The sequence below is a fragment of the Vespula pensylvanica genome, chromosome 11 (genome assembly GCF_014466175.1).
Source record: "Vespula pensylvanica isolate Volc-1 chromosome 11, ASM1446617v1, whole genome shotgun sequence".
In the NCBI taxonomy this organism is placed as follows: domain Eukaryota; kingdom Metazoa; phylum Arthropoda; class Insecta; order Hymenoptera; family Vespidae; genus Vespula; species Vespula pensylvanica.
Genome location: NC_057695.1, coordinates 1,613,389 through 1,636,862, shown reverse-complemented (window position 1 = coordinate 1,636,862; position 23,474 = coordinate 1,613,389). Strand labels below are relative to the sequence as shown.

At 41.1% G+C, this 23,474-nt stretch overlaps 6 protein-coding genes across 8 annotated transcripts; 1 reads left to right on the top strand and 5 right to left on the bottom strand.

Moving 5' to 3' along the window:
- Nucleotides 1-41: 41 nt before the first annotated feature.
- LOC122632874 lies at nucleotides 42-6,733 on the bottom strand. 2 transcript variants are annotated; one of them, XM_043820145.1, is made up of 8 exons: nucleotides 6,639-6,733; nucleotides 4,761-5,061; nucleotides 4,517-4,687; nucleotides 3,236-4,435; nucleotides 2,117-2,812; nucleotides 1,643-1,808; nucleotides 1,201-1,558; nucleotides 42-1,106 (listed from the first exon to the last, which is right to left on the bottom strand). In XM_043820145.1, exons 2-8 carry the CDS (start codon nucleotides 5,058-5,060, stop codon nucleotides 746-748), a joined length of 3,252 nt encoding a protein of 1,083 aa, XP_043676080.1. In that variant the 5' UTR covers nucleotide 5,061; nucleotides 6,639-6,733; the 3' UTR covers nucleotides 42-745. The 2 variants fall into 2 exon arrangements, with proteins under 2 accessions (XP_043676080.1, XP_043676081.1); XM_043820146.1 differs by lacking the exon at nucleotides 2,117-2,812.
- A 2,286-nt stretch (nucleotides 6,734-9,019) lies between these two features.
- On the bottom strand, nucleotides 9,020-10,024 carry LOC122632879 (neuropeptide-like 3). Its single transcript, XM_043820156.1, has 3 exons — nucleotides 9,939-10,024; nucleotides 9,600-9,794; nucleotides 9,020-9,268 (listed from the first exon to the last, which is right to left on the bottom strand). Exons 1-3 carry the CDS (start codon nucleotides 9,948-9,950, stop codon nucleotides 9,161-9,163), a joined length of 315 nt encoding a protein of 104 aa, XP_043676091.1. The 5' UTR covers nucleotides 9,951-10,024; the 3' UTR covers nucleotides 9,020-9,160.
- A 2,242-nt stretch (nucleotides 10,025-12,266) lies between these two features.
- LOC122633098 (calphotin-like) lies at nucleotides 12,267-21,285 on the bottom strand. Its single transcript, XM_043820640.1, has 5 exons — nucleotides 19,498-21,285; nucleotides 16,125-16,556; nucleotides 14,471-14,598; nucleotides 14,012-14,186; nucleotides 12,267-13,783 (listed from the first exon to the last, which is right to left on the bottom strand). Exons 1-5 carry the CDS (start codon nucleotides 19,882-19,884, stop codon nucleotides 12,836-12,838), a joined length of 2,070 nt encoding a protein of 689 aa, XP_043676575.1. The 5' UTR covers nucleotides 19,885-21,285; the 3' UTR covers nucleotides 12,267-12,835.
- Nucleotides 15,925-16,552, bottom strand: LOC122632895 (cuticle protein 70, isoforms A and B-like). Its single transcript, XM_043820182.1, has one exon. It carries the CDS (start codon nucleotides 16,473-16,475, stop codon nucleotides 16,104-16,106), a length of 372 nt encoding a protein of 123 aa, XP_043676117.1. The 5' UTR covers nucleotides 16,476-16,552; the 3' UTR covers nucleotides 15,925-16,103.
- Nucleotides 18,263-18,799, top strand: LOC122632896 (larval/pupal cuticle protein H1C-like). Its single transcript, XM_043820183.1, has one exon. The coding sequence runs from the start codon at nucleotides 18,324-18,326 to the stop codon at nucleotides 18,600-18,602; it is 279 nt and encodes a 92-aa protein (XP_043676118.1). The 5' UTR covers nucleotides 18,263-18,323; the 3' UTR covers nucleotides 18,603-18,799.
- A 145-nt stretch (nucleotides 21,286-21,430) lies between the features above and the next one.
- LOC122632894 (cuticle protein 65-like) lies at nucleotides 21,431-23,207 on the bottom strand. Of its 2 annotated transcripts, XM_043820181.1 has the most exons (4): nucleotides 22,964-23,207; nucleotides 22,682-22,876; nucleotides 21,994-22,188; nucleotides 21,431-21,884 (listed from the first exon to the last, which is right to left on the bottom strand). In XM_043820181.1, the coding sequence occupies exons 2-4, from the start codon at nucleotides 22,691-22,693 to the stop codon at nucleotides 21,612-21,614; spliced, it is 480 nt and encodes a 159-aa protein (XP_043676116.1). In that variant the 5' UTR covers nucleotides 22,694-22,876; nucleotides 22,964-23,207; the 3' UTR covers nucleotides 21,431-21,611. The 2 variants fall into 2 exon arrangements, with proteins under 2 accessions (XP_043676116.1, XP_043676115.1); XM_043820180.1 differs by having other exon boundaries at nucleotides 22,682-23,207.
- Nucleotides 23,208-23,474: the final 267 nt, after the last annotated feature.

Here is a 23,474-nt window from a genome sequence, read left to right as displayed (position 1 = left end):
GGTTCGTTTGTGTGATACATATACATACACACACACACATATATATATTATAAGATGATTATTTATTGATAGAAATATAAATAGATTGCAAAGAAAATGCATTACTTCTCGATCCGAACTCGCCTAAGTCCGAATCACATTTTTTATCAAATATTCGATGTCACACGATAATAGCATGAATCGAACGAAGTCATTAAATAAACATATCTAAATATAAGCCCGAGTTATTTCCTGCGAAGTATGTACAATAAATTATTTCCTAAATATAACATTGTTTTGCGACTAACGTAACGAGGAATGTTATCATCAATATTTGTACCTGTCGTATCAAAATAAATAATAAAATCGTAGCAATTTTAACAATATTTTTTCGATAGAGAGAATTCGACTGCGAGAACTTATTCGAGAAAAATAATGAAACCGATAGGTTAAATAAATTTTAATGTTGAGAAAGACGATTTTGTTTGCGTAAGTTTATCAAAATAAATAATAATAATTATGACGACCTTCATACTGCTTTCTCGATAGGGAATTCGACTGTTATTTAAAGAAAAATAATAGACCCGATAGTTTAAATAAAATTTAACACGAAGAGAGAGAGAGAGAGAGAGAGAGACGAATTCGTTCGCATCAGTCTATCGAAATAAATAATAAAATCGTGGCAACTTTTACAATATTTTTCCGATAGCGAATTCGATTGCGAGAACTTATTTCGAGAAGAATAATTAAATTGAACGAGTGATTATTAATATTGATCGATCACTTGTCGTATCCAATCGAGATAGAAAGAAACGCGAGAGTAGACACCAGGAACACCCGCTTGGCCGCATCCAATGCCCCAGGAAACGACGCCAGCAAGTTGCCATTGTCCATGGCGTTCGCATACCATGGGACCACCGCCGTCGCCTTTGCAAGCGTCTTTGCCTTCCTCGCCTCCGGCACAGATGAAGCCAGGATGAAGACTGAAGCTTGCTCCGAGTCTCGTTCTCCTCATTTGACTTTCACAGACTTGATTGTTTATTATAGGCACGTCGACTTCCTTCAAAATATTTTGGTACTTGCCAAATTCCCCGAAAGCGTCTTTACCCCACCCAGTCGTCCAGCACCTGAGGAGATAAGAAAAAAAAAAATAAATAAATAAACGCTACTTCTATCTTTTGTACTCGTTAATTGAAATTACTATGGTACATTTCCACAGACCTTGCTCCGTTAAAATCGTCGCGTTTGTTCGGAAGACAAGCAGGATTGATATGCGGATTTTTATCGAAATCGACTGGATGGTCGAGTTTTAGAATGGCGATGTCGTTGTAGAGAGTGCCAGCATAAAACTCGGGATGTACGTAAACGCTAACGATATCTCGTTCGATATATGGATAAAATTCTACGTCGTGATTGACGTCCCATTCGCCCAATCGAGCTCGCAAGTCACGTCCGGCATAAGTTTTCACGCAATGTGCAGCAGTAATGATGTGTCGCGGCGAGATCAAAGTTCCACCGCATACGTAAACGCTCTCGGCAGGATCCTTTTTCAATATGGCTACTTGCCAAGGATATTCACCTAAATATGTACGGTTTCGTTGTATGAGACCTTTCTATTAATTTTGTTTACAATGTTTTTCTTACTTTTAAACCGAAAACTCACCGAATTCAGAATCTCCGTCGACGTAAGCTGGCGTTTTGATCCTAGCGTTAACGCCTTTCGTATACCTGGTACCGCATTGACCAGGTCGTGGTCTCGAAGCAATTATGTGGCTACTTCGGCAGCATACATGACGTGGACCGCAAACTGGTGGACGACCAAATTGTCTCTATTGGAAAAAAATAACATACATGAGGGTAATATTATTAATTAACTTATTTGACCTTTAATGAATAATTATGATTATGTCCGTAATTTTGTCTCGAAGGATATTTTATGATCGTTGGGTGCATGTAGCATTTATACTTAAATGGTTTGTACAATAGAGGAACACAATAATGACGATGTATTCTTGCGTTACTCGATATCACGTCATTTGGTTCTCGTCAGCGATCGGTAATCGTGCTGTTTCTCTAATGACCCTGCAACACTTTGGTGAATCTGATTCGGAGGACGGTTCAACGTTCAAACTCTTACCTCCTCCGTCTTAACGATCGTTTTCACGTCGCGCTTCTTTCTATCTCGAAAAACTATCTTTCTGCTTTGCTTCTCGTTCGATGAATTCTTCGCGGAAATTGGATATCTTTGAGGATCGTCGTAGTACGACGCATTGGTACGAGCGTTTCTGTAATAATCGTTATAATCTTCCAAACTGTCTGGCTCGTAATCGTAATCGTCGTCACCACGATAATAATCGGTATAACCATTTTGGTAGTGAGGATTATGGTGATAACCGGAGTGGTAATTTTGATGATAGGGTTTTTCGTGATAGAAAGGACCACTGTGGATTGTTGGGTAATAGGGTTTGGAGGGATAAGGATGAATCGGTTTTTCGTAGACCACTGGCCCTGCTGGATAATATTCTGGCGCGTAATTGCCTAGTAAAGTTTCTTTCTTATGCGAGAGCAAGTGTCCCAATTTATGAACGAGTCCTGGATTTGGTGTTACGTGGAGATTCACCAGTGGTTTAACAACTTTTTCGCCGTACTCATCCTTGGTGACTTGAATGGCCACCAAAGGATTGACGGATACCAAACCGAGATTTATGCCCTGTCCACCGTATCCATCGAATGGATTTATCGGATTAACGTAGCTTTGAGGCAGACCGAAACTAACGCCCCAAGTAGGCTTCACGTTTAGTTTCGAGGTGTCCAGATCGCCAACGACCAATCTCTGCAACGAGAGAGTCGAAGAGTCACTTAGAGATCCGAGCTTTTTTTTTTAGAAGAGACGCCCTAAATGTTAGCAGCTCTACGATCCGTTTCTTTCCCTTTCTCTTACCGACATCTTATCACTGATTTTTATATTTATATTATTCGAAACTCGGATCTCTTATAATCCACCTCAATACCATAGAACGGAAGCCTGTTAAAGCGTTAATCATCGATATATCGAAATAATAATGAATTTCCGAGCATTCGGTTCGAGGCGAGCATTCGTTTTCTTCGTATTGTTCAATGTGATTAAAACGTGTGTACGATTAAAGATAAAGAAAGCTATAGACAGCATGAGAAAGGGAAAGTGTAGAATTTGACCGATCCTCGCTACGAACAGATAGCTCGTCTTTAAATACGATAAACATTTCTGTAAACTTACGCTTTGAGCTTCTGCTTTATTCTCCTCTTTCTGTTCAGCTCTCTTGACGGTATCTCTCTTCGTTCTTTTGTCGTTTTCGACAAAGTCGTTATTTTCCTCGGAATCCGGTGTTTGACCGTTGCTATCTTGTTCTCTGCGATGCTCAGCATGATCAGTTGCGTTGACTCCTTTCGGGACTCTTACGATACTCATTGTACCATTTCCATCGGTGACAACAACTTCAACGGTTTCAGCTTCGATATTTTTATCAAGATTACGAGGATCGATCGCCAAATAAAGATCGTCCTTGCGACCAACATGGTCGATGGTCGAACATTGTTCGTAAGGTACGCACACGCAGTCCTCGTAATTCGACGATGACAATCCATTGTTGAAACCATTCTCAAAGGATCCAAGACCACCGGCAAAGTTGTTTCCATTCGAAGCAAAATTATTATTGACTATGTACGGATTGCTATTACCGAATCCAGGATATTGTTTTCCTGTATGCACCGAACTGGACCCACCGACCGTGGAATCACCCTTTACTTTCTCGTAAGTCGAGAAAGCATTCGCGTAACTGTTCGACGATGCGGCTTCGTTCAAACTGTTACCGGAATTAGATGTCTTGATCTTAAAGTTCTTTCTATAGTCCTCGAAATCGTTAATAGTGCCAGCGTAAGAACCACCATTGCCGTAGCCGTAAGCGTTGAAACCGTTGTTGCCAATAGGTCCAGGTCCGATTATCGGAGTGGATCCGACGTTACCGGTCGAATCTCCATGGTGGTAGTGATGATGTACGTGTTGTTGTACAGGACCACCCGGTTGCTGTAAGATCACTTGTTTCTTATTCACGAATTTATCATCGAAATCGACCTCAGCGTCCAAGCCAGGCTCATAAATTGGTTTCGTAGCGTAGATCGGTCCACCAGGTTTCTTCAGACCAACCTGCGAGCCAAGAAAACTTGATGGAGGTCTTGAATAGATCGGTCCATGTCCAGCTCCGATGAAAGACGGCGGTGGCCCCGACAAAATTGATCCAGGAGCGAAGCCAGGCGATAGTGATTCTGGTTTTCCAAATCTATACGGTCGTTTTACAGGCACAGCTGGTAACGGATGACCAACGGGTTTTATCGTGACGGGTTGAGCGTAGATTACATCGTGAGGGTGGATATCACGATGAGGTGAGTAATATGGACGACGACCTTCCAGATTCTCGCACTACATCCACAAAAAAAAACTTGTTTTACGATAACGTATTCAAGTAATTCTATAGTAATCAAATAAAATGATTAAACTCACGTTCATAAGACCGAGAGAGCATAGCTTCTCTTTGATGTAACTACGCGCTACGGTATCGTTCCCTAATTGAAGAGCATTTTTCACGTCTGGATCGGCATAGAGCTCGTCGTAACCTTCTAGATTGCGTCCCTGTCGATTATAGATGAGAATGTTATCGATCACAGAATCCACCTGCAAATCATACATTTTTATTTATTTATTTATATTTTTATTTACTATATCTGAACTCTTATATTTTCTTTACCGTTCGTTGATCAAGTGCTTCACCGACTCCGCTCGATTGCGATTGAACGTTAGGATTGTACAATTGTTGCTGCTGCGATTGTTCTTGTTTGAGAGCATCGGGTGCAGTGAACGAGACGGGATGATAAGATTCTTCTTGCGTGTTAGGAGCACCAAGTAAATCTTGACCTTGCCAAGACCATTGTTGCTGTTGTTGGTTCGTACTGCTAGAACTCTGTGACGAAGATGACGTCTGATACGTCACTTGAGTAGCTAGCGTGCATGTCGTTAGACACGCCAGCAGAATGGGCCAAGTTTTCATTCTAAAAAATAAACAAAGGAAGATAATTTAATTTTCACTGGATCATTTCTATCCTCTAATTTTCTTACATACGCTATATAACACAGCTTTCATTTTTCGATGGATATCTATTTATTTAAATGTTTAGAAAGTTCTTTATACTCGAGGATCCATAACGTTCATCACGCGTAGGCGTGATCTAGTCGTTCGACCGTATTTAAAAATAAAGTACCCATCGTTTTATTATATTTTCAAGGTAATAATAATTTAATACTCATATCGCATTTCAACGATTTTTTTATTCTAAATTTTATCGTCACTTCTGATATAATTTTTTTCTTTCTTTTGTCATTCCTATGAACTTTTCAAACACGTAAGTGCTAATTTCAAATCGCTAAACGTATGATTTACATAATATTTATATGGTTAAGATTACCAAATTCGTAGACGCCTACTAACGATGTGGGTTTTACCGATGAGCGATCGTCTACTACGTCGTTTCTTCGTTTTAATTCAAACAAGTCTTGTGAAAGTGCATCTTACCTTTCTCCGATCCGTTTTTATTACCCGGTGAACGTACTGACACGAGAAAGATGCACTTGTAGATAGAAAGAAAATGAGACGTCGGATTGAAAATGAATACGCATTGCGTTTAAAGAGTACCGAATATTCTTCGTTTCTTGTTTTTAATTACAATTTATCTCGAGTAACGCGAAAGAGCTCTATTTGTTTTCTAACATTAACAAAATCCTTAAACTTTGATTTATTACAACGAGTAATTAACGTAGATCTAACTATCTACTCATCTACGATGTCTCGTTAAGAATCAATCGGATTTCAAAAAACTGATCGGTTTAAAAACGAACGATGATGCGATCCTGTAACCGATAGGGTCAACGAAAGTAAGAGGAAGTTGAGAGAAAGTCGTTTAACCGGTTGCAGAGCTATAATATCATGTATATGTGTGTGTGTATGTGTCTATATATATAAATTTTTTATACAGAATACACCAAGAAAAAAATGTTTCATCTATTCTTTAAGACGTTATTTCGACTGGAGAAAGTTCTTACGTAATAACGGGATTAAACGTTCTCGATTGTTTTATTTATCGAAATATAGGTAGTGATAAAATAAAAAAGTTGAGAGAACGAGAAACGTAAAAATAGTTGAGGGTATATAAGTGTATATATACGTACATATATATAGGTCATGGAAAGAAATCGTTGTGTTAAACGTTGATCGTTAACACACAATGGCTATTTTCTCAGACAACATCGATAACTCTTACACGTGACATACAGTGAGAAGGAGAAAGTTAAGGAATCATTGAACCCCGACGCATAGGTGATTCTTTATATCTTTTTTCTTTCTTTCTTTTTCCTTTGCTTTTTTTTATCGTCAAACAATCATATATCGATATCTCTCTATTATCGAACCCTAAATTAAATCAATATTAATTTACAGATATACAAAATTGTATCATTCATTCGAGTTGTTTTATATGAGATAATAAATTTATAATTTTGAATTCTCACGTATAATTAAATCGATAAAACTGTAATATTCTTAATGATAAAAAGGTTTGATTATATTATATACCTGTCGTTAATGAATACGCAGAGGATGATACGGAATTTCTGAGACACCTTGTGAACGTCTTACGATGTCTGTTCACTACGAACACTTTCTCCGTGTACAACACTGGTCTGTGCTTTTACCGAGACGGCTCGAATCTTATATACTTTCGTACCTCTTTCGGGGATGCTGAGGCAGCTACGCGATTGGAACGCTATGGTGGGGTAAATCTGCGTGACTCATTCTTTAAACGGACATCCGTCTTTAGGATTCGTTTCAAATTGGAATTAATCGCCGCGTATGCAACCCCTTCTGATCTACCGAAAAATTTATTTATCAAAAGAGTTTTTACACGGTTACATTGTATGCTTAATAATTATGAAATATTTATTATGAAGCTGACTTTAAAGATCGTGATTATTCGTAATGATTTAAAATTTGAATTCAAAGTTTATGATAATATTATATGATTAGGCTGCTATTTATTGGATCAATATTTAAGAAAATTTTTAAATTGGTATTTTAAATAAATTTATAAGGAGTACGTAATATTAGTGATCAGTATATACCGATCGATACAAGAATTGTCAATATTTTAATCAAAGTATTAGCACATATAATAATTTGTCAATATTTCAAATAGATGGCCGGTATTTACAATAAACTCCAAATGATCAAATAAATAGAAATGATATGATTATAAGATAATTTCGCAAGTTTTAAAGATTCACGATTAACAATTCAATAAAATCTCATTTCGCACGAGATCGATTTCAAAGATTCAAAGATCTGTGAATAGGAGACTAGTGAAATTTCGTATCGTTCGTTTCGTTTGCACGTTTTATTTTTGATCGCAGGTAGAAGAGCGGAACCGGGAGATCATTAAGTTCCTCGGTGTATATCCGTGCAGTTCAGGTCTCCTCATCGTATTCGAAGGAAACATTATACACGTGCGTATCTACTACCTAGAAAGAGAAACAATCCATAGGTGTTACAGACGAACGGCGTACGCTTTCTTTTCGGCGATCCTCTTCGTCAACCTTGACATCATCCTGCCTGAAATTCGATCTGATGGTAGATGGTCGTCTTGCTAATTTCAAATGATTTCTAAGAAAAGGTAAAAAGTATCGAAATAAATTTTTCTTTTTTTTCAAAGTCGAAAAATGTTTAAACATTTTTCACGTATAATAACAAGTTGACGAAATAAACTGCGAACCGCAGTTCCTACGGTTTGTGTTTGTTTCAGGTTCCGGGAGAAAGTATTCTCGAGGATGTTTCAAAGCTAAAGAGTGTAATAATAATCTTCGAATAGAGATCGCTTTTACGAATACATTATGCATATTTGGCATTATGAACGATCTATAAACGTTTGTCTTTTGTCGTTTGATAAGTAAAAACTAAATCCGCGTTATTTCACGTAAGACTTGTTAGAAAAAAAATTAGATTTCGGTCGTTCGTTTATTTCTCGAAAGAAATAAGAAAAAAAGATCGCGGAGCCGGTTTTGTTATCGGTTGGCCGGTCGATTTAGTTCGATGCACCCGGTCGTTCTTTCTTGCACAACAGGGATTTTCCGTCGTGTGTTTTAGCTCGACGCGTGTTGTAACTATCTCTGAGAATTTTTGTATGACGTATACATACGTCTTTACCATCTAAAAGAAAATGAAGGTAAGATCGTCTTGACCTATTTCCGACAAGCGACGAAGGTGTTTGTTCGTGTTAGTAGAACTTAAGTAATAACGAAAAAGAATAAAAATAATACTAGTAAATTTCTTTTTTTTTTCTTACCTTTTATTTTCTAATTTTTTTACGATTTTTATTTACGAGAGTTATGATAGACGGACAATTTCTGCCGAAAACATTGTTAGTTGGCGTTTATGTTAAGTATTATGTAACGCCGAGTCCGTTCAAGGTGCAATGACGTCGACGAACGTGTTAAGAGTTCCGATGTTCTCGAGAAAGTTTCCGATATTTTCACTTTCCTTTTCATCGCATCCTGTGATCAGCGACACGGTTATCATCGGCTTTTGTGATTCAAACTCCTATTTATGCTTTCATGTATAAAATGGGGAACAAGGACGAGACTTTTTCTCGAGATATATTTTATCGGCTCTAGTTAGCCTCTTCTCTCGTCAAATGGACTCGTCATCCTTATTATCAGTTTAATGCCTTTTCTTTATTTTTCCTGTGAATTATTCATAGGAACATTACACCGCGTTTGATATTTCCAGGTTTAAAAAAGGGAGAAGAATATATATATATATATATATATATATATATGACAATGAAGGATATTTCTACTGTAAGGACGACGAAGATCGTAGCGAGGAATTATCAAAGGAATTTCAATCGGATAATAATGGCTATTAAATAATGTCAAATAAAAAAATGTCACAATTTAATTTTTTTGTGTTTTTTTGCTAATATTTGTTTGGCGTGAATGACTTTATCAATACGCGATACATGACGATTATCAGCGAAAGGTAAGGTAGTTCTCTGTAGTGTTCATGCTAAACTTAGGTCAATACTCAAGGTGGCGATGAAAGAATCAGTAGGTAATGTGGTATCCGTGCTGTTCGATAGAGTAAGTGGAAGGTGCTGCGGCTATTTCCACAGGGGCAAGTGCTGCTGGATAAGCGTAGGCGTACGGTGTCAACTGTAAAGAAGCAAGATTCATTGTTATTTCAACAAAGATAATATATTCAATTAATTTAACTAAACGATTTGTTTCGACGACAGATCGTTTACTAATACATTCTGTAGTTAATGAGTATACAATTCTGACATTTTGTTATTACGTAAAAGTAGCAGATTATTAATTATTCGATGTTATTGGATAGACCGTATACATTCATCGGATTAATTATTTAATGCGTGATTCGAGAAATCGATGAAAGTCTTTGGTAGAGTAAATATATATAGGAAATTTCTAGGAAATAGAAACGATAAGATTACAATTTCAAAGAGGAAATTAATTGGGTACGTACTTGGGGTAGGAGAGCTACGCGAGAAATCGATGAAATTAGAGGCGTAGCGATCGGTGCGACAAGAGGTGTCAATTTAGCGGTGGATGCTGGTGTTTTGATGTCTGATATCACCGAGAGAGGTTTCGGTGCTGGTGCTGGTTTGGGTGCAGGTGCTGGGGCGGACCAGGCCAAGCCAATTAGCGCGATCAGAACTAACTGCGAATATTTCAATTTCGTATCAATATTTTTCCGATGTAAGCAGGAATAACGCTTGAACAATTTGGAATTTCATTAAAATACATTTGCAATAAACGACATGTCAGTCAATAAATTATGTAAAATCGATCGATTCCTACTCACGTGTTTGAACATGTTGGCGGATTTTGAAGAGGATGAGCCCGTAGGAGCGCGTTCGATGATTCTTCTGTATTTCTGTGCGAGAACGCTGAAGCCCTCTCGTACTTATAGGGGTTCAGCGAGGGCCAATGAAAAAAGTAGACTCGTCCGGTACCTACGAGAAGCGTCCCTACGCACATGGCGCATTCCTTTCTGGTACCAAGTGGTACACCGTTGTGTGCGAATAGTTTTCTAAACAGGGATATGCACGATCGCTGTTTCATCTTTTTACTTCCTCGTCTCTTTCGACGATTATCCTTCGTTCAGTTCGTACGTAGAACCGAATAAAAATAAATTTCTGACTTTAGAGGAAGAATAATCGAGAAAAAAGATCGTCGGACCGTGATCTTGAGCGATAGCCAAGATCAATCTAGTGGTTGGTACATCGTATCGCTGAACGATTCGATTAATCGACGATTAAGTTACCGAAGAACCGGTATTTCGACTCACTTTCAATTTCTTAAGATACTTATACCCGAGCAACGTTACAATGTTCTTTAAACCTGACTCCTTTTTTATTTTTTACATTAATCAACTGCAACATCAAGGTAAGTATTAAATTAATGACACATTGGTGCCGCATGACAGTAAAATTAAGATTACTTGAGAACGATGTAAATTCGAAGGGAGTATGCTCCGACCAAAATGATATTTATCGGGATCATAATTCGTACATATACGTATGTACTCGAATATCGATTAAATAATATTAACGGGAGAATATTTGTCCAATTACTCGATGTATCTTCCGATCGATATTATATAAAACTATTTAATTATGAAAATATTCGTCGAGTTAACGTTACTCGTAATTGCAGGCAAATAATATCATTTGTAGAATTAATATCGTGGGACGATATATGAAAATTGTCGATTAATCACGCCTCGTATTTCCTCGTGGCGACTGCCCTATATTTTCCTCCTGTAATTCCATCGGTAAGTACGTTCTCTCGTAAATGCGGCTATCGGGATTCCTGAAAACGAACGAAGAGAGAAGAAGCTGATAGGTCGAGAAGGAGCCTACAAGAACTCTGAGAGGAGACGAAGTACATTGCAATTCTCCTCGTTCGTTCACCCGAGACCTTGGATGCTCGTAGATATCCTTATGCGGCTTTACAACTGGCGATCCAGTCAATGCATAAGTCAGACAGGATCGGGTACTCGGGAAGGAACAGCATACCTGGTCGATAAAGTTTCTGGAGTCGGTTTTCTCTAACAACTGGGGAGTGGGAGGGGAGAGAGAGAGAGAGAGAGAGAGAGAGAGAGATCAGAAGCGAAAGATCTTGCAAAAGAAAAAAAAAAAAAAGAAAAAATATTTCCTCTGGATAAAAGTACAACAAATTTCGTCGAGAACATATTATTTTCTCCACGAGAAAATACGATAGAAATTTTATTATTCGACGAGGACGAAAACAAATAGCCAAAAAAAAAAAGAAAAAGAAAAAGAAAATAAAAAAATAAAAACGAAAAGAATGACGTTATGGATTTACTACCTGCCGATATTTCCTTTCGAACGAGTGAATCGTTCGGTTGGCTTGGAAGAAGGGATAAGGGCGTGCCTAGTCAGACCACAAAAATACGGACTATCTTCGTGACCAGTTTGCGGATCGTAACTCGTAACGATCGTGGATCGGCGCGTACTACCGAGGTCTCCTTCGATTTTACCGTACCCGACGAACTATTGTCTGTACCTTCGAACGCTCGAAGCCGATTCTCGAATAATCTCGAGAAGAATATCGAGAGAGAAATATAAACGAAAATATTCTAAAGAATCATCGAGGATGACGTTGCGATTATCAAAATCGTTCGAACATTTTTATCGTTTCACGGGGGATAGACAATTACGGGAGTGATTCGACGAATCGATTCATTCGAAACGTCGATTTACTTGCGACGTTTTCAGAGCGAATCTTTGCTCGGTAGTCGCATAACTCGGAACGTTAGGTTTTTTTTCAATCTGATCGATAGACGCGCTGAACCGTGAAACGGCTTTTTCGTCGATCGGCCGAACTAAATTCGTCACTTTCCACTTCGAGGTCGAAACTCTTGTAAATGAAGTTGCGACACGCCCAACGATGTATTCCAAAGAAATAAATCTTAGCCGGAAGTCTCGTCGATGGCCTTGTCGTCTCCCCAACTACTTTTTGTTACTTAGTCGATATATTTTATTCGTCTGTTCTGACGTATCAGAAGATATATAGCTCGGTTTGCTTTTATTACAGATCGTTGATACTCTGTGAAAAAGGATCCGCAAAGGTTTTAGGAACGTAAGATCGTTCTAATGATAAATGTATTGAAATATAATAATCATAAAAGCATGAAGTAGTACGTATACAATGCTTAACTTTTTTCTTTTCGTACACAAAAGTATCGACGTTTCGTACCTAAAGCTAATACTTAAAAATAAAGCAGATCGAGTCGCAGTCGGACGGCCAGTTTTTTGGCAGTTTCTTGTCGTGTGAGTGACAAAGATCTCGTCCGAAATGAAAGATTTTTTAAAACACGGGGCCTCGAAGACGAGGACGCTTCTCGTTGTCTCGGAGAATTCGAAAATATGCAAGGACTCGAGAACTCTGTTCCAGCTTCTATGCATCTAAGGAATAATGAGCGAGGAGAATGCGTCGTCTGCGAGGTGGAAATAAGATAAGAGTAGTTAAAGAGAGTTTAAAGAAAAATAAAAAGAAGGAATCACCGATTGAGTAGAGATCGACAGTTCGAGCTAGGTCCAAACCAAAGAAGGAGTTTTGACGAGAGCATTGGCGGGTGTCGTTCGTCAATTTATCGTGATCGTTAAAAAATGTAGGGTCAACGATGAACGAGAAGGATATCCAGCTTTAACGGGAATCCTTGATGATGATAATTTAAGCGCCATGAACGATGCTATGGCCATAACTGGAGATGGATTTTTCAGCGAGTACAGCGGCAGGATAAGAATAATAATAAAGATGTGCAGCAGGGGCAGAGGCTGCGTAGGCGAATGGGGCGGCGTGCAGCGTCGCGTGTAGCAAAGGTGCAGCCTCCTGAATAGCGCTATTCTCGAGAGCTTCCAATTTCTCCGCCAATTGCTTCGACTGAAGTGATTCCGATTTCTCGACGACGTTGCCGGTCTTCAAGGTGTGAGCGATCACGCTCGGTGCTACGGGTGTTAAAGCAGAAACGAGGGGAGTAGCTGCCAAGTAAGAGAGAGTCGCAGGTGCAGGCTGCTGATGAAGGATGAGTTGTCCGTAAGATTCGTTTTTCTCCGAAAGTTGTCTGCTCTTCTCGGACTCGTTCCTTTCTTGAGACTCTGTTCTTTCCGAAGCCTGAACGATTCCTGCTGCTTTCGGCGAAACGTTGGAAGCTTCGTTATTAATCGCTTGTCGACCGACGTTCTCGATCTTCTCGAGTAACTGTTTGCTCTGCTGAGAGGATTCCAATTTCTCCAAAGTCTCTTGCGTCTTTTGAGACTTCTCTGACAACTGTTTGATTTCAGTTATCGCGAGCGGTGCTGCTGAAACGACAGGAGTCGCCTGTGTTAAGTAGGAAACGGCTGCTGCCGGGGCTGAATGATGAACGATCGAATGTCCGTGAGACTCTATTGTTTTCTCAGCGACGACGGCTGCAGCCTTGGTCACCGGTAACACCGGTTCGATAGTTTTTACCAGCGGAATGGCTGGTGCAACCACCGGTGCAACCACCGGCGCGACCGAGTGAACCACGCTGTTCCCGTGGGATTCGATGCTCTTCTCGGATATAAGATTTCCTACGATAGCTGGCGCGATTTCGCTTGGTTTCGCCAGCGCAACGGCCAACAGACAGGACAGGACCACCTGTGAATGAAACAAATTCTCTAATGTCTGTAAATTTCAGATTTTTACCTTTTGCAAGAATTCGTTTGAAATAATTCGATTTGAATACATCATCCGACGTATGCAGAAGTTTTTTGAATCGTAAAATCGGAAATTGAAAAAATCGTATATTGAAAATCGGAGATCGTTAAATATTTTCACGTGGGTTCGCATTTCTGATTTAAACAATTGTTTTGTAAATCGGCTCACCAGCTTGAACATGTCGGAGCTTCTTCGTTTTCCAGCTGCGCTTTGAGAATCTGCGACTGATCTGCACGGATGAGGTTCTCCAAGGTTTATATAGTAGAAGACTTCCGTGCTCTTCGAAAGACCTTCGGATACAGGTCTGTTCAGTAGTAACACCCTGTCTGGATATATACTACAGCTTCGTCAGGATCGAGTACTTGTTAAATGACGAATCGTAATCGCGCTTGGAAATTTTCGTAAGGTAACAAATGTAAAACTAAAATTGTAAATTTTCAAGTTCTTTGAATCTGACTATCGTCTATACGAATTCATAAACTAATTATTGCAGACGGAAATAAGTAACGTGATTCTTCGATAGCCTCGGCCAATAGGACATTTATCTGGACGAAACGATATATTTTTTTCAGAAATATTACATTTTGCAGCGAATAGATGCTCGATTGTACGTTATAAAAAAGATACATCGAGCATATGAAACATAAGGGTCGTTGACCGAAAACGTATGCGTAGGCACAGCGAAGATAGTTGCTCACGTCCGGGATCCAGTCAAGGTTGTATCGAGATCTCGATTCGATAGGTTGACGATCCTTCTTAAGCATCATTTGTAAATCTAAAATTTAAATTATTTCAAGCCGATGATTTTCTTCTCTTCGTTATCGGTTCACCAGGATATCCTGGTAGCCCACGAGCTCGTGTTGATTTTTCTGTGTATCGATTCAGTCGAGTAAAACCGGACCTCTCTCTCTCTCTCTCTCTCTCTCTCTCTCTCTCTCTCTCTCACTCTCTCTCGCATTTTACTCCTTCTCGCATACCTCGCGTGATTTTTCCAAGAGGACCAACCTTCTTGCTCGCAAGGTCTGCATTTCGTACTTATTTCCCTCATGTTCGTAACTTCCATTGTTTTTATATTCTCGCTTCGTGTATTCCGGTTTCTTTATCTTTGACGGCTCTCTCGGCTTCTCTACCTTATCCTCTTTCGTTTATTCTCAAGGATAATCGTATCTCGAAGAAAAATTTTCTTTCGACATTTGCATATCAAAGATGAAAATCTAGAATATTTTATCTCAACCGAGGATCCCCGAAATTTGTGGCAAAATAGAAAGGAGTAGTTTATAATTTGCTTCGTCGGTTATCATGAGTATTGATTAGTATTTATCTAAAGCTGTAAAAAAAGATGTAGTTGCTTTATTTCATGAAAAAGAGCTTAAACACAAAAATCTAACAAAGCTACGAAAATGACACATGGTGGACACGTCGAAGGGACTTGCGCTCAAGTGCACATTTTCATTACGATGAATACATTTCGGATCGATCCAATTACGCAACTTTAATTACGTAATCTATCGGAAATGACTATGTATCTGGATTGTAAAAGGGTTCAAATGTATTTACTCCGTCGTCCTCGTATTAGTACCGAGCGTTATTGATATTATTACGCAATAATACTTTGAGCATTCAGAGAAGCGAGTTAATAGCCTGTTATCCTATATGCCGCGAATCGTCTCGAACGTATATATGTGTGTGCGTGCGAGTGTACGTATTTTTTATATAATGCGCATAGATCGGCAAACGACATTTTAAAGTTAACGGATGAAAATGTCGAAGAGGCGTCGAACGTTGCGCGAGCAGAATAAGAAATTCGACGTTACGAGTCACGAAATCGATCGCGTTTCGATTCGCGTTGGTCAATCTCGATTACGTAAGGTCGAAGTGTACTTCTGTGTCTCGAAGAATTCCTCTTAGACAATAGATACGTTATCTTTTCGGACGAAGAACTTCGAAAAGCGTTCCTATAGAAATCGTCGCACTCGATAACGGGATAAGAAGGGACTCGGGTGGAGATTTAAGAGAAAAAGAAAAGAGTGAGGAAAGAGCGAGAACGAAGTAAAACGAACGAAATAACAAAAACAAGATAATTTTGTGAGGGGATAGAAAAGGAGTTTATTGATCGATCATGATAATATCAACGAGTTATGATCCAAGTTTTCGCCAATGTCTCATCCAGATGTCTAAAGTGATTTGTAACAGCCGGTTTGAATGTCGTTCTGACTAGAGAATCGGAGCCGAAGTCGTTCTCCCTCTCTGTGTCTCATTTTCAGTGGATGTATCCAGCGACGAGGGGTGCGTGGGCGGCATAGGTAAGGGGTGCGGCATGAGCGACGACAGCAGGCGCAGCCGCGACGACGGGAGCAGCTTTGACGAGCGGGGTTGCATAGGCGAGAGGAGCTGCGTGAGCCGCAACGACGGGGGTGGCAGCTACGAGCGGGCTCTTCACCGAGACCTTGTAGGTGTTGGAGTAGCTGGTGGCGACCGGTACGGAATGGGCAACTGCTACTGCAGGGGCTGCAGCCACCAAAGGTGCGGCATGGAGAGCTGGAGCGAGGTAGCCTGGTGCTGGTTCTGGTGCTGGTGCTGGTGCGCTAGCGACGCAACCAATGAGGGCGACGAGTACAGCGAGCTTGTACATGGTTTCTTCCTTTTCTTCGATAGTCGAGACTATTCCAACTTTAAACCGCTTGAGAGTTGCTCGAGAGCGAGTGATGCCGGACTACGAGAGTAGTCGCCCTTTTATTCGAAGAGACTGACCTCTCCCACCAAAACTCCCGAATGGCTTTCCTGCGAGTCCTGTTGCTACTCGCTCTACCATTTACCACTCCTGTCTGACTTCCTCCTACCCTACCTTACTTCTCTCTCTCTCTCTCTCCCTCACTCTCCCTTTCCTTCTCTCTCTCTCTCTCTCTCTCTCTCTCTCCTCCTTTCCTTTCGGTCTCCTTCAGGGTCTCTCAATAGTCTTTCGATTTTTTCTTTCCACTTACCACGTTCGACGAAACATTACCAAGGATCAACAACAGCGGCCCTTACGATCTTCGACGGATCCGGGATCGTTATCGTTCGCCTCGTGCGTATCTTAGCCAAGTTTAACGAACGTTTGAGACACGTTCTTACTTCCTAGTCTCATAGAACGCGAAGTCGATGGCTCGTAAACACCTCGAGCGAACTACGATAAGGGTCGCTTGATGGCTTTTCGCATATTAAATATTCAAACCGATATTGGATAGATAGATTCTCCGGCAGTATAATTAATGTTTTCTATTCCAATTATAAAGACGCGGACTAAAGACTAAAACGGCTTTACTATTCAGGTGATATTTGACAATCGTACGTCACCGTACATAGAGTAGGTCGGTGATCCGGAATGATCCGCGTTGCGTAATTATTGTAATTCAAGGATTTGCATAGTAGAAAAAGGTAGGAGATATGCGTAATGTGAAATCGCTGGCCATGTACAGATGGACGCAGGACAATGGTGGTTGGGCGGTCGGGATGTTAAATAATTGGCACGATTTCTATCGTAATCGTACGTTTATTTTGGTGACAAGCACATACGGAGAAACGTTGTATTTATTACGCGCTTATCCCGATGAGTCGTGTACACGACATTGGGCAACTTGGCGCGAAACTACTTGAACGCCTACTTACGAGGACATTGTCGTTTCTAGGAGAGCAAGGGAGGGGTCGTTACAAGAGACGTCGTCGTGACACAATCCGCGAAAGTAGATGCTCGACTTACTTAATTTCACGTAACGTATGTACGTGCGATGGAGCAAACTCGTTCGTTTTTTCGGATACGAGAGAGTCCGCTTATCTCCCTCTCCCTGTTTTCCCTCTTTTTGACCTCCTCCTACTTTTCTCGGTGTCTTATAATTATCTCGTTAAATGGCATGACCACGAAAATAAATAAAAACATTAATTCGTTCGCAATTATATCATTTCCCACGAACTTGAAGTACTCACGCGGTTTTTAAGATGTTAAGTAGGTACCTCGAAAAAAACGAGAACGCGTGCGATTACTTTCGTCGAGTATCGCAGGAGAGAAAAATAAATGTTAAAGTCAGAGAGGAGAGAGAAGGAAAAGACGAATCACGAAACGTGAAAAAGAAGAAGAAGAAGAAGGAGCGGTCACGGTCGGAGAGACGGTCTCGGGTACGTCGAGCCCCTTCTCTCTGATTTTGACGATACATATTTTCGCAACGGACGGCGTACACGCTCCGGTTTCTCCGGGCCTTTCTTCTCGCGATCTTAATCTCCTAATCGACGAAATTGTAATCCGGAAGTCCTTGGCCCGGTAGTCCGTGCCAAGCGCGTCCATCGAGGAACCAGTTTTTTTTTCTCCTTTTTTTACCTCGATTTTAGGGGCGTGGAGGAGCTATAAAAAAGGCTATGTCTTTTGGGAATGGCATCAGTCAGTCGATCGACAGCATCGTCACAAGTCGTCGAAAATAGAAACTAGTGGGAACACCGAAGAAATTCAACCATGTACAAGTTCGTTGTATTGGCCATCCTCGTAGCCTGTGCTGCAGCTGCACCTGCACCAGGATATCTCGGCGCACCTGCGTCTCTCGTCGCTGCTGCACCAGCCGTGGCTTATTCGGCTCACCCAGCGAGCCTCGCCTACACTGCACATGCACCGGCTCTTGCCTACACCGCTCATGCAGCTCCAGTTGCTTATGCCGCACATGCAGCCCCGGTTGCATACACCGCACACACTTCTCACTTCGCTTATGCCGCACCAGCCGTCAGTCTCGTTCACTAGATCACGAGGAAACCGTGGTTATCGATGAACGATCGAACGAATTGCGACGATGTTCAAAGAGAAACACGACTACGACCGACCGACCTCTCCTTTTCTTTTTCGTTTCATCATGAATCTTGATGTTATATACGCTGTTATGAAAATCTTACGATTATGATAAATATCTAATAAATGTTATTAACGCATTTCAATTGAAATCTACCTCTTTCATTTCTTCGTCGTTGTCTTTCGATATCTTTTCCCTCTTTCTTTTTCAATCTCCGCTCTTGGTTCGTACTTTTGGAATACAACGTCGAAAGATTTCTTCCAAGTTTGCCTATTCCATAGTTCGATTACCGAAGAGACCGTAATGTCGATTCACAACGAGTCACGTGTGCTGATTAACGAAGTAATTAAAAATAATTGATGTACGTACGTATCGTCGAGTTATCCGCACGAGCCGGATACGTGTGCGTAAATAAATCTCATAGAAAGTCTTTTCGAAAAATAACGAAATGTAAGAAGTTGAAGCTGCTTGATATTCTCTATCTACGTTTTCTTAAAAGTATAATATATATTTTATATGATTATTTTACGTATCACAGATCGAAGATAAATTTATAAGATAAATTTAGAACTTCCTTCTGTGCCACGATCGTAACGATTTGAAGTTTATGAAACAAAATCTAGAAAGTCTTCTAATTTTAGCAGTAGTTTGTTGGGACAATTAGAAAATGTAGTAAAAATCTAGTAAGATAATCTGGTAACGATGATTCCATCTTTCAAACTGGACAAGGTACGACTCGTTGAAATAATTGGTAAATAAGATGTGGGATAAAACTGTTGCTTTATTTATGAAAAAAAGGTTGATCTGGTCATGGCGAAATAAATATTAGTCTAGAGCATTGTCTTCTTAGTGGATGACAGCAAGGGGTGCAGCTTTGATCAGAGCCGGGGCAGCGACAACCGGAGCAGCATGGACGAGAGGTGCGGCAGCGTGGACGACCGGAGCCGCGGCGACGAAGGGTGCGGTTTTGACGAGGGCAGGAGCAGCCGCTACGACCGGTGCGGTTTTGACGAGGGCCGGTGCAGCTACGAGGGCTGGTGCGGCTGCTACGACCGGTGCAGCTTTGACCACCGGTGCTCTGTAAGTGTTGGCGTAGCTGGTAGCCACCGGGATGGTGTGAGCCACTGCAACCGCTGGTGCGGCCGCAACGACCGGTGCTGCGACCGGTGCGATCAATCCTCCTGGTGCTGCGGAGACGCAAGCCAAGAGTGCGACGAATGCTACCAGCTTGAACATCTTCGTAAGTTCTTCCTGACTTCTCGTTCACTTCGAAACTTCGAAACGCTGCTGCTTATCGAATGATGCTCGTTGGTAGAACTGGCCCACCTTTTATATGCCTCGTACCAATGAAATCTGACATTGGCTGCGTCGTGCAAGGTGTAACGACGTCCTTCTCATCGACGTACGTTCACTCGATTCCCGTCGCGTCGAGAACAATCTTTATTTGCAGGAACCTTGATCACCGGTCTGTACCTACGCAGAATATTATCTTGCCCTTCGATTCTTCCAATAAGGCGATCTGGGTGGAGCCCGACCAAACGACGACCCTGCTCCAATAAAGAGTACGTATTGTGCAGAATAAATAAGCGACACGAATCTCGTTCGCTCGAGATTTTTAACCTCCTTTTGGCTTCCCGAAATTTCCTCTTATTTCGATGTTACGATATGACGAGAGGGATGACTCCAGATCGACTCCAGTAACTTCTCGATAATCTCTTCATGAGTATTAGTCGGATCAAAGTACGTACGTCGTGCAAGTTGTACGATCGATTTCACTCGCGATACGCAAGTATTTACACATTCTAACGTTACCACGAGTTTTCTATCGTATGAAGAATTTTCGTACGGTCCTGAAATCCATTGCTTTCTAGTCGGAATATTTTTAAACCATACCAGAGGTGCAGATTTTTCTTACGCAACGATCCTCGAAGTACGATAACGAAGTATCAAAGCTCTAGAGGCTCGTAAACAAGCGACTTTCATAATGCATGAATATCTATCGATAATCGAAAAGGTTAACAAACGTCGACGATCGCGATAGGTCCTTAGTCGGTGGAACATTCGAGTAAATAACGGGGAAATTGATTTATCTCGATCGGATGTCAACTATCAATCTCTTCGAGTTCTCGCTTTCGGTCGAATACACGCTATTATTTGCTCCGTCCCATTTACTCGCACGGACGAAACTCATTTCGTTGTGCAATCGACAAGAGAATAATAATTCCGTTGTGTCGAAAGGATCGACTCTTTGATTTCAAAGCTAACCAATATTCAACGCTCGATCAATTATTAAACGACGTTTTATCGAATAATAATTAGTACGATATTAGAGCGACTATTTCGTTAATGGAAGAATCATTCGTACGAGACGAAATCGATATACAAAAAATGTCGGAATAAAAATTTGATTATAATGGATCATTGGATGATTTTGACACGTTGATGGCGTTTCACCATAAATGAAAGAAAAAGATCGATCATGGTGCGTATAATACCACCGAAGGAACCTCCCTCATCCTTGACCCACTTTCGAATTTCACTTCTCGTCGTCTATTTCATCTTTCTCTCATTCTTTTTCTTTTCTTTTTTTTTTAAACTCGTATCGCAGCTTTTAACTTTTGACAGGTAGACTGTACACCGGTTCTAAGATAAGCCTATAAAACGCCACCGCGAGTCTCAGTGATGTTCGAAACTTTGACGGAGGCTCGCTCGCCGATATACGCCGCTCGTATATTCAGGTAAAAAATGAAATTAAAGAGAAAATAATACAAGGCACCGATAATTAAGGGAAATTAATTACATGCATGATATATTTTTCTTTTTTGGGGGAGGTTGGTGATAATCGTACGTGACGGTAGGTGGATTGGTTCAGTCGTCGTACATATTATGTACAATCGCTATACATCTTTCGTTAATGGAAAGAATCGATTAGAACGGACCATCGATGCGTTCGGGTTCCGGTTTCAATGATAGTAACTACCATGGCCGTATCCGTATCCGTGTCCGAGTCCGTATCCGTATCCCAGACCATAACCGAGAGAATGGCCATAAGTGGTGACCGAAGGTGGGATACCATATCCGTGGCTATAGCTGATGGCTGGAGCCACGGCTGGAGCTGCATAAGTTATAGCGGGTGCGGCGTAAGCTACTTTCGCGATCGTCGGTGCCGCGTAAGCGACTTTGGTCACCGCAGGCGCCGCAACCGCGACTTTGGTCACCGTAGGAGCCAACGCGACCTGAGAAAAATGAAACGAACGGACGTATATTATATCTTCTTACTTTTTAAGATTCTACCGTTTCTCGCGTCGAATCGATGTACTTTTTTTAACATAGATTCTTTTTTACCTTGTACGTGTTTGCATAGCTGGTGGCGACGGGGGCATGGTAAGCGAGAGCAGACGAATAAGCTGGTGCAACTGCGATTCCATGGCCCAAACCGTATCCTCCATAACCGTATCCACCATAACCGTATCCACCGTATCCACCGTATCCCGAGTACAATCCGGCGGAGGCGTATGCCACCAGTGCGAAGATAATGAGCTGAAAATAGTTGGGCGCGTGTGTTTCCTTTTCTCTCTCTTTCTTCTTTCTTTATTTTCTTTTCTTAAACAAGAATCTCAAAGATGGGCTTTGAAAATTTTCTTCGCCACGCTACTCTTACGGATTTTTACTCACTCAAGAGATACGTCGTGCCGCGAGCTACAACGTATAAAGTTCATTTTAAATGTTACGAATTACTCACGTTATTCTCCGAGTCATTTTAAACGCACGAGTTCTGCATACGGGCAATGGGATGGTTTTATCATTGTATGCAGTACCGGTCATGTTCTTATACGCGTTACTTACTTTCTCGAAAGTCGAGAAAAATATATGCGCGGCACTCGATTCGTAATTCCTCCTACTCGTTGCCGTAAGCGTCGGTGGGAATATACATGTATTTACATAAAAAATATTATACAGATAGATTTAAAAACAAAAAATTCTCGAGAAGAATGTAAGCCCTTTCCCGCGATCGGCTAATAAACCAACTCACCAACTTGAACATGTTGTCCGATTGTTGAATGTATGTTGTCAGTAGGTACCGTAGACCGACTAAAGAACGTACCTAGTGTATCACTTATATACCCCCAGCAAAGCGTTCTCTCTCTTTCTTCATCCTTTTCTATCGTTTCTCGTCTAGGCGTCAAACACATAGAACGGTGGAAATATGGGAAAAAAAAGCTTCTCCCTGTGCGGCGAGCGGAGGTAAGTTACGAATTCGTAGGTATAGTATATATTGCGAGGGATCTAAAGTGTGTTGGGCGGGGTAGCTCACCGGATAGACGAAGTATACGGTTTGTCGTTACTGGTACACGTTCACCTAGATCCGACGAGGTCTCTACGATCCGTGGATTTCTCGATGACCCACGGTATGTGGAGGTGGTTGGGACGAAGGACGAAATCATTATCGCGATGCGGACTACCGGTGTAACACTCGAATAACACGACTCCCCTCGTGAGAAGAACTTCTTAGATGGTTACCTTGACAGCTCGATGTTACGGCTCGAAAACGTAGAAAGAGGTAGAAAACGTGTTTGTATATGTTTCATCGCAACTACATATTTGTCTGCGTGTGTGTACGTTCACGCGCGCGCGTTCTCAAAGAGATACATCGCCCCTCTATGACGTTTCCCCACTTCTTTGCCATGCTTTCAGTAATTATCTACGCGTCTATGATCTTGTCTATGTTCCTTCGAGCGTGAAGAGGACTCTATTGAGCGAGCGAAAGAAAGAGGGAGAGAGGGAGAGAGAGAGAGAGAGAGAGAGAGAGAGAGAGAGCGAGACCT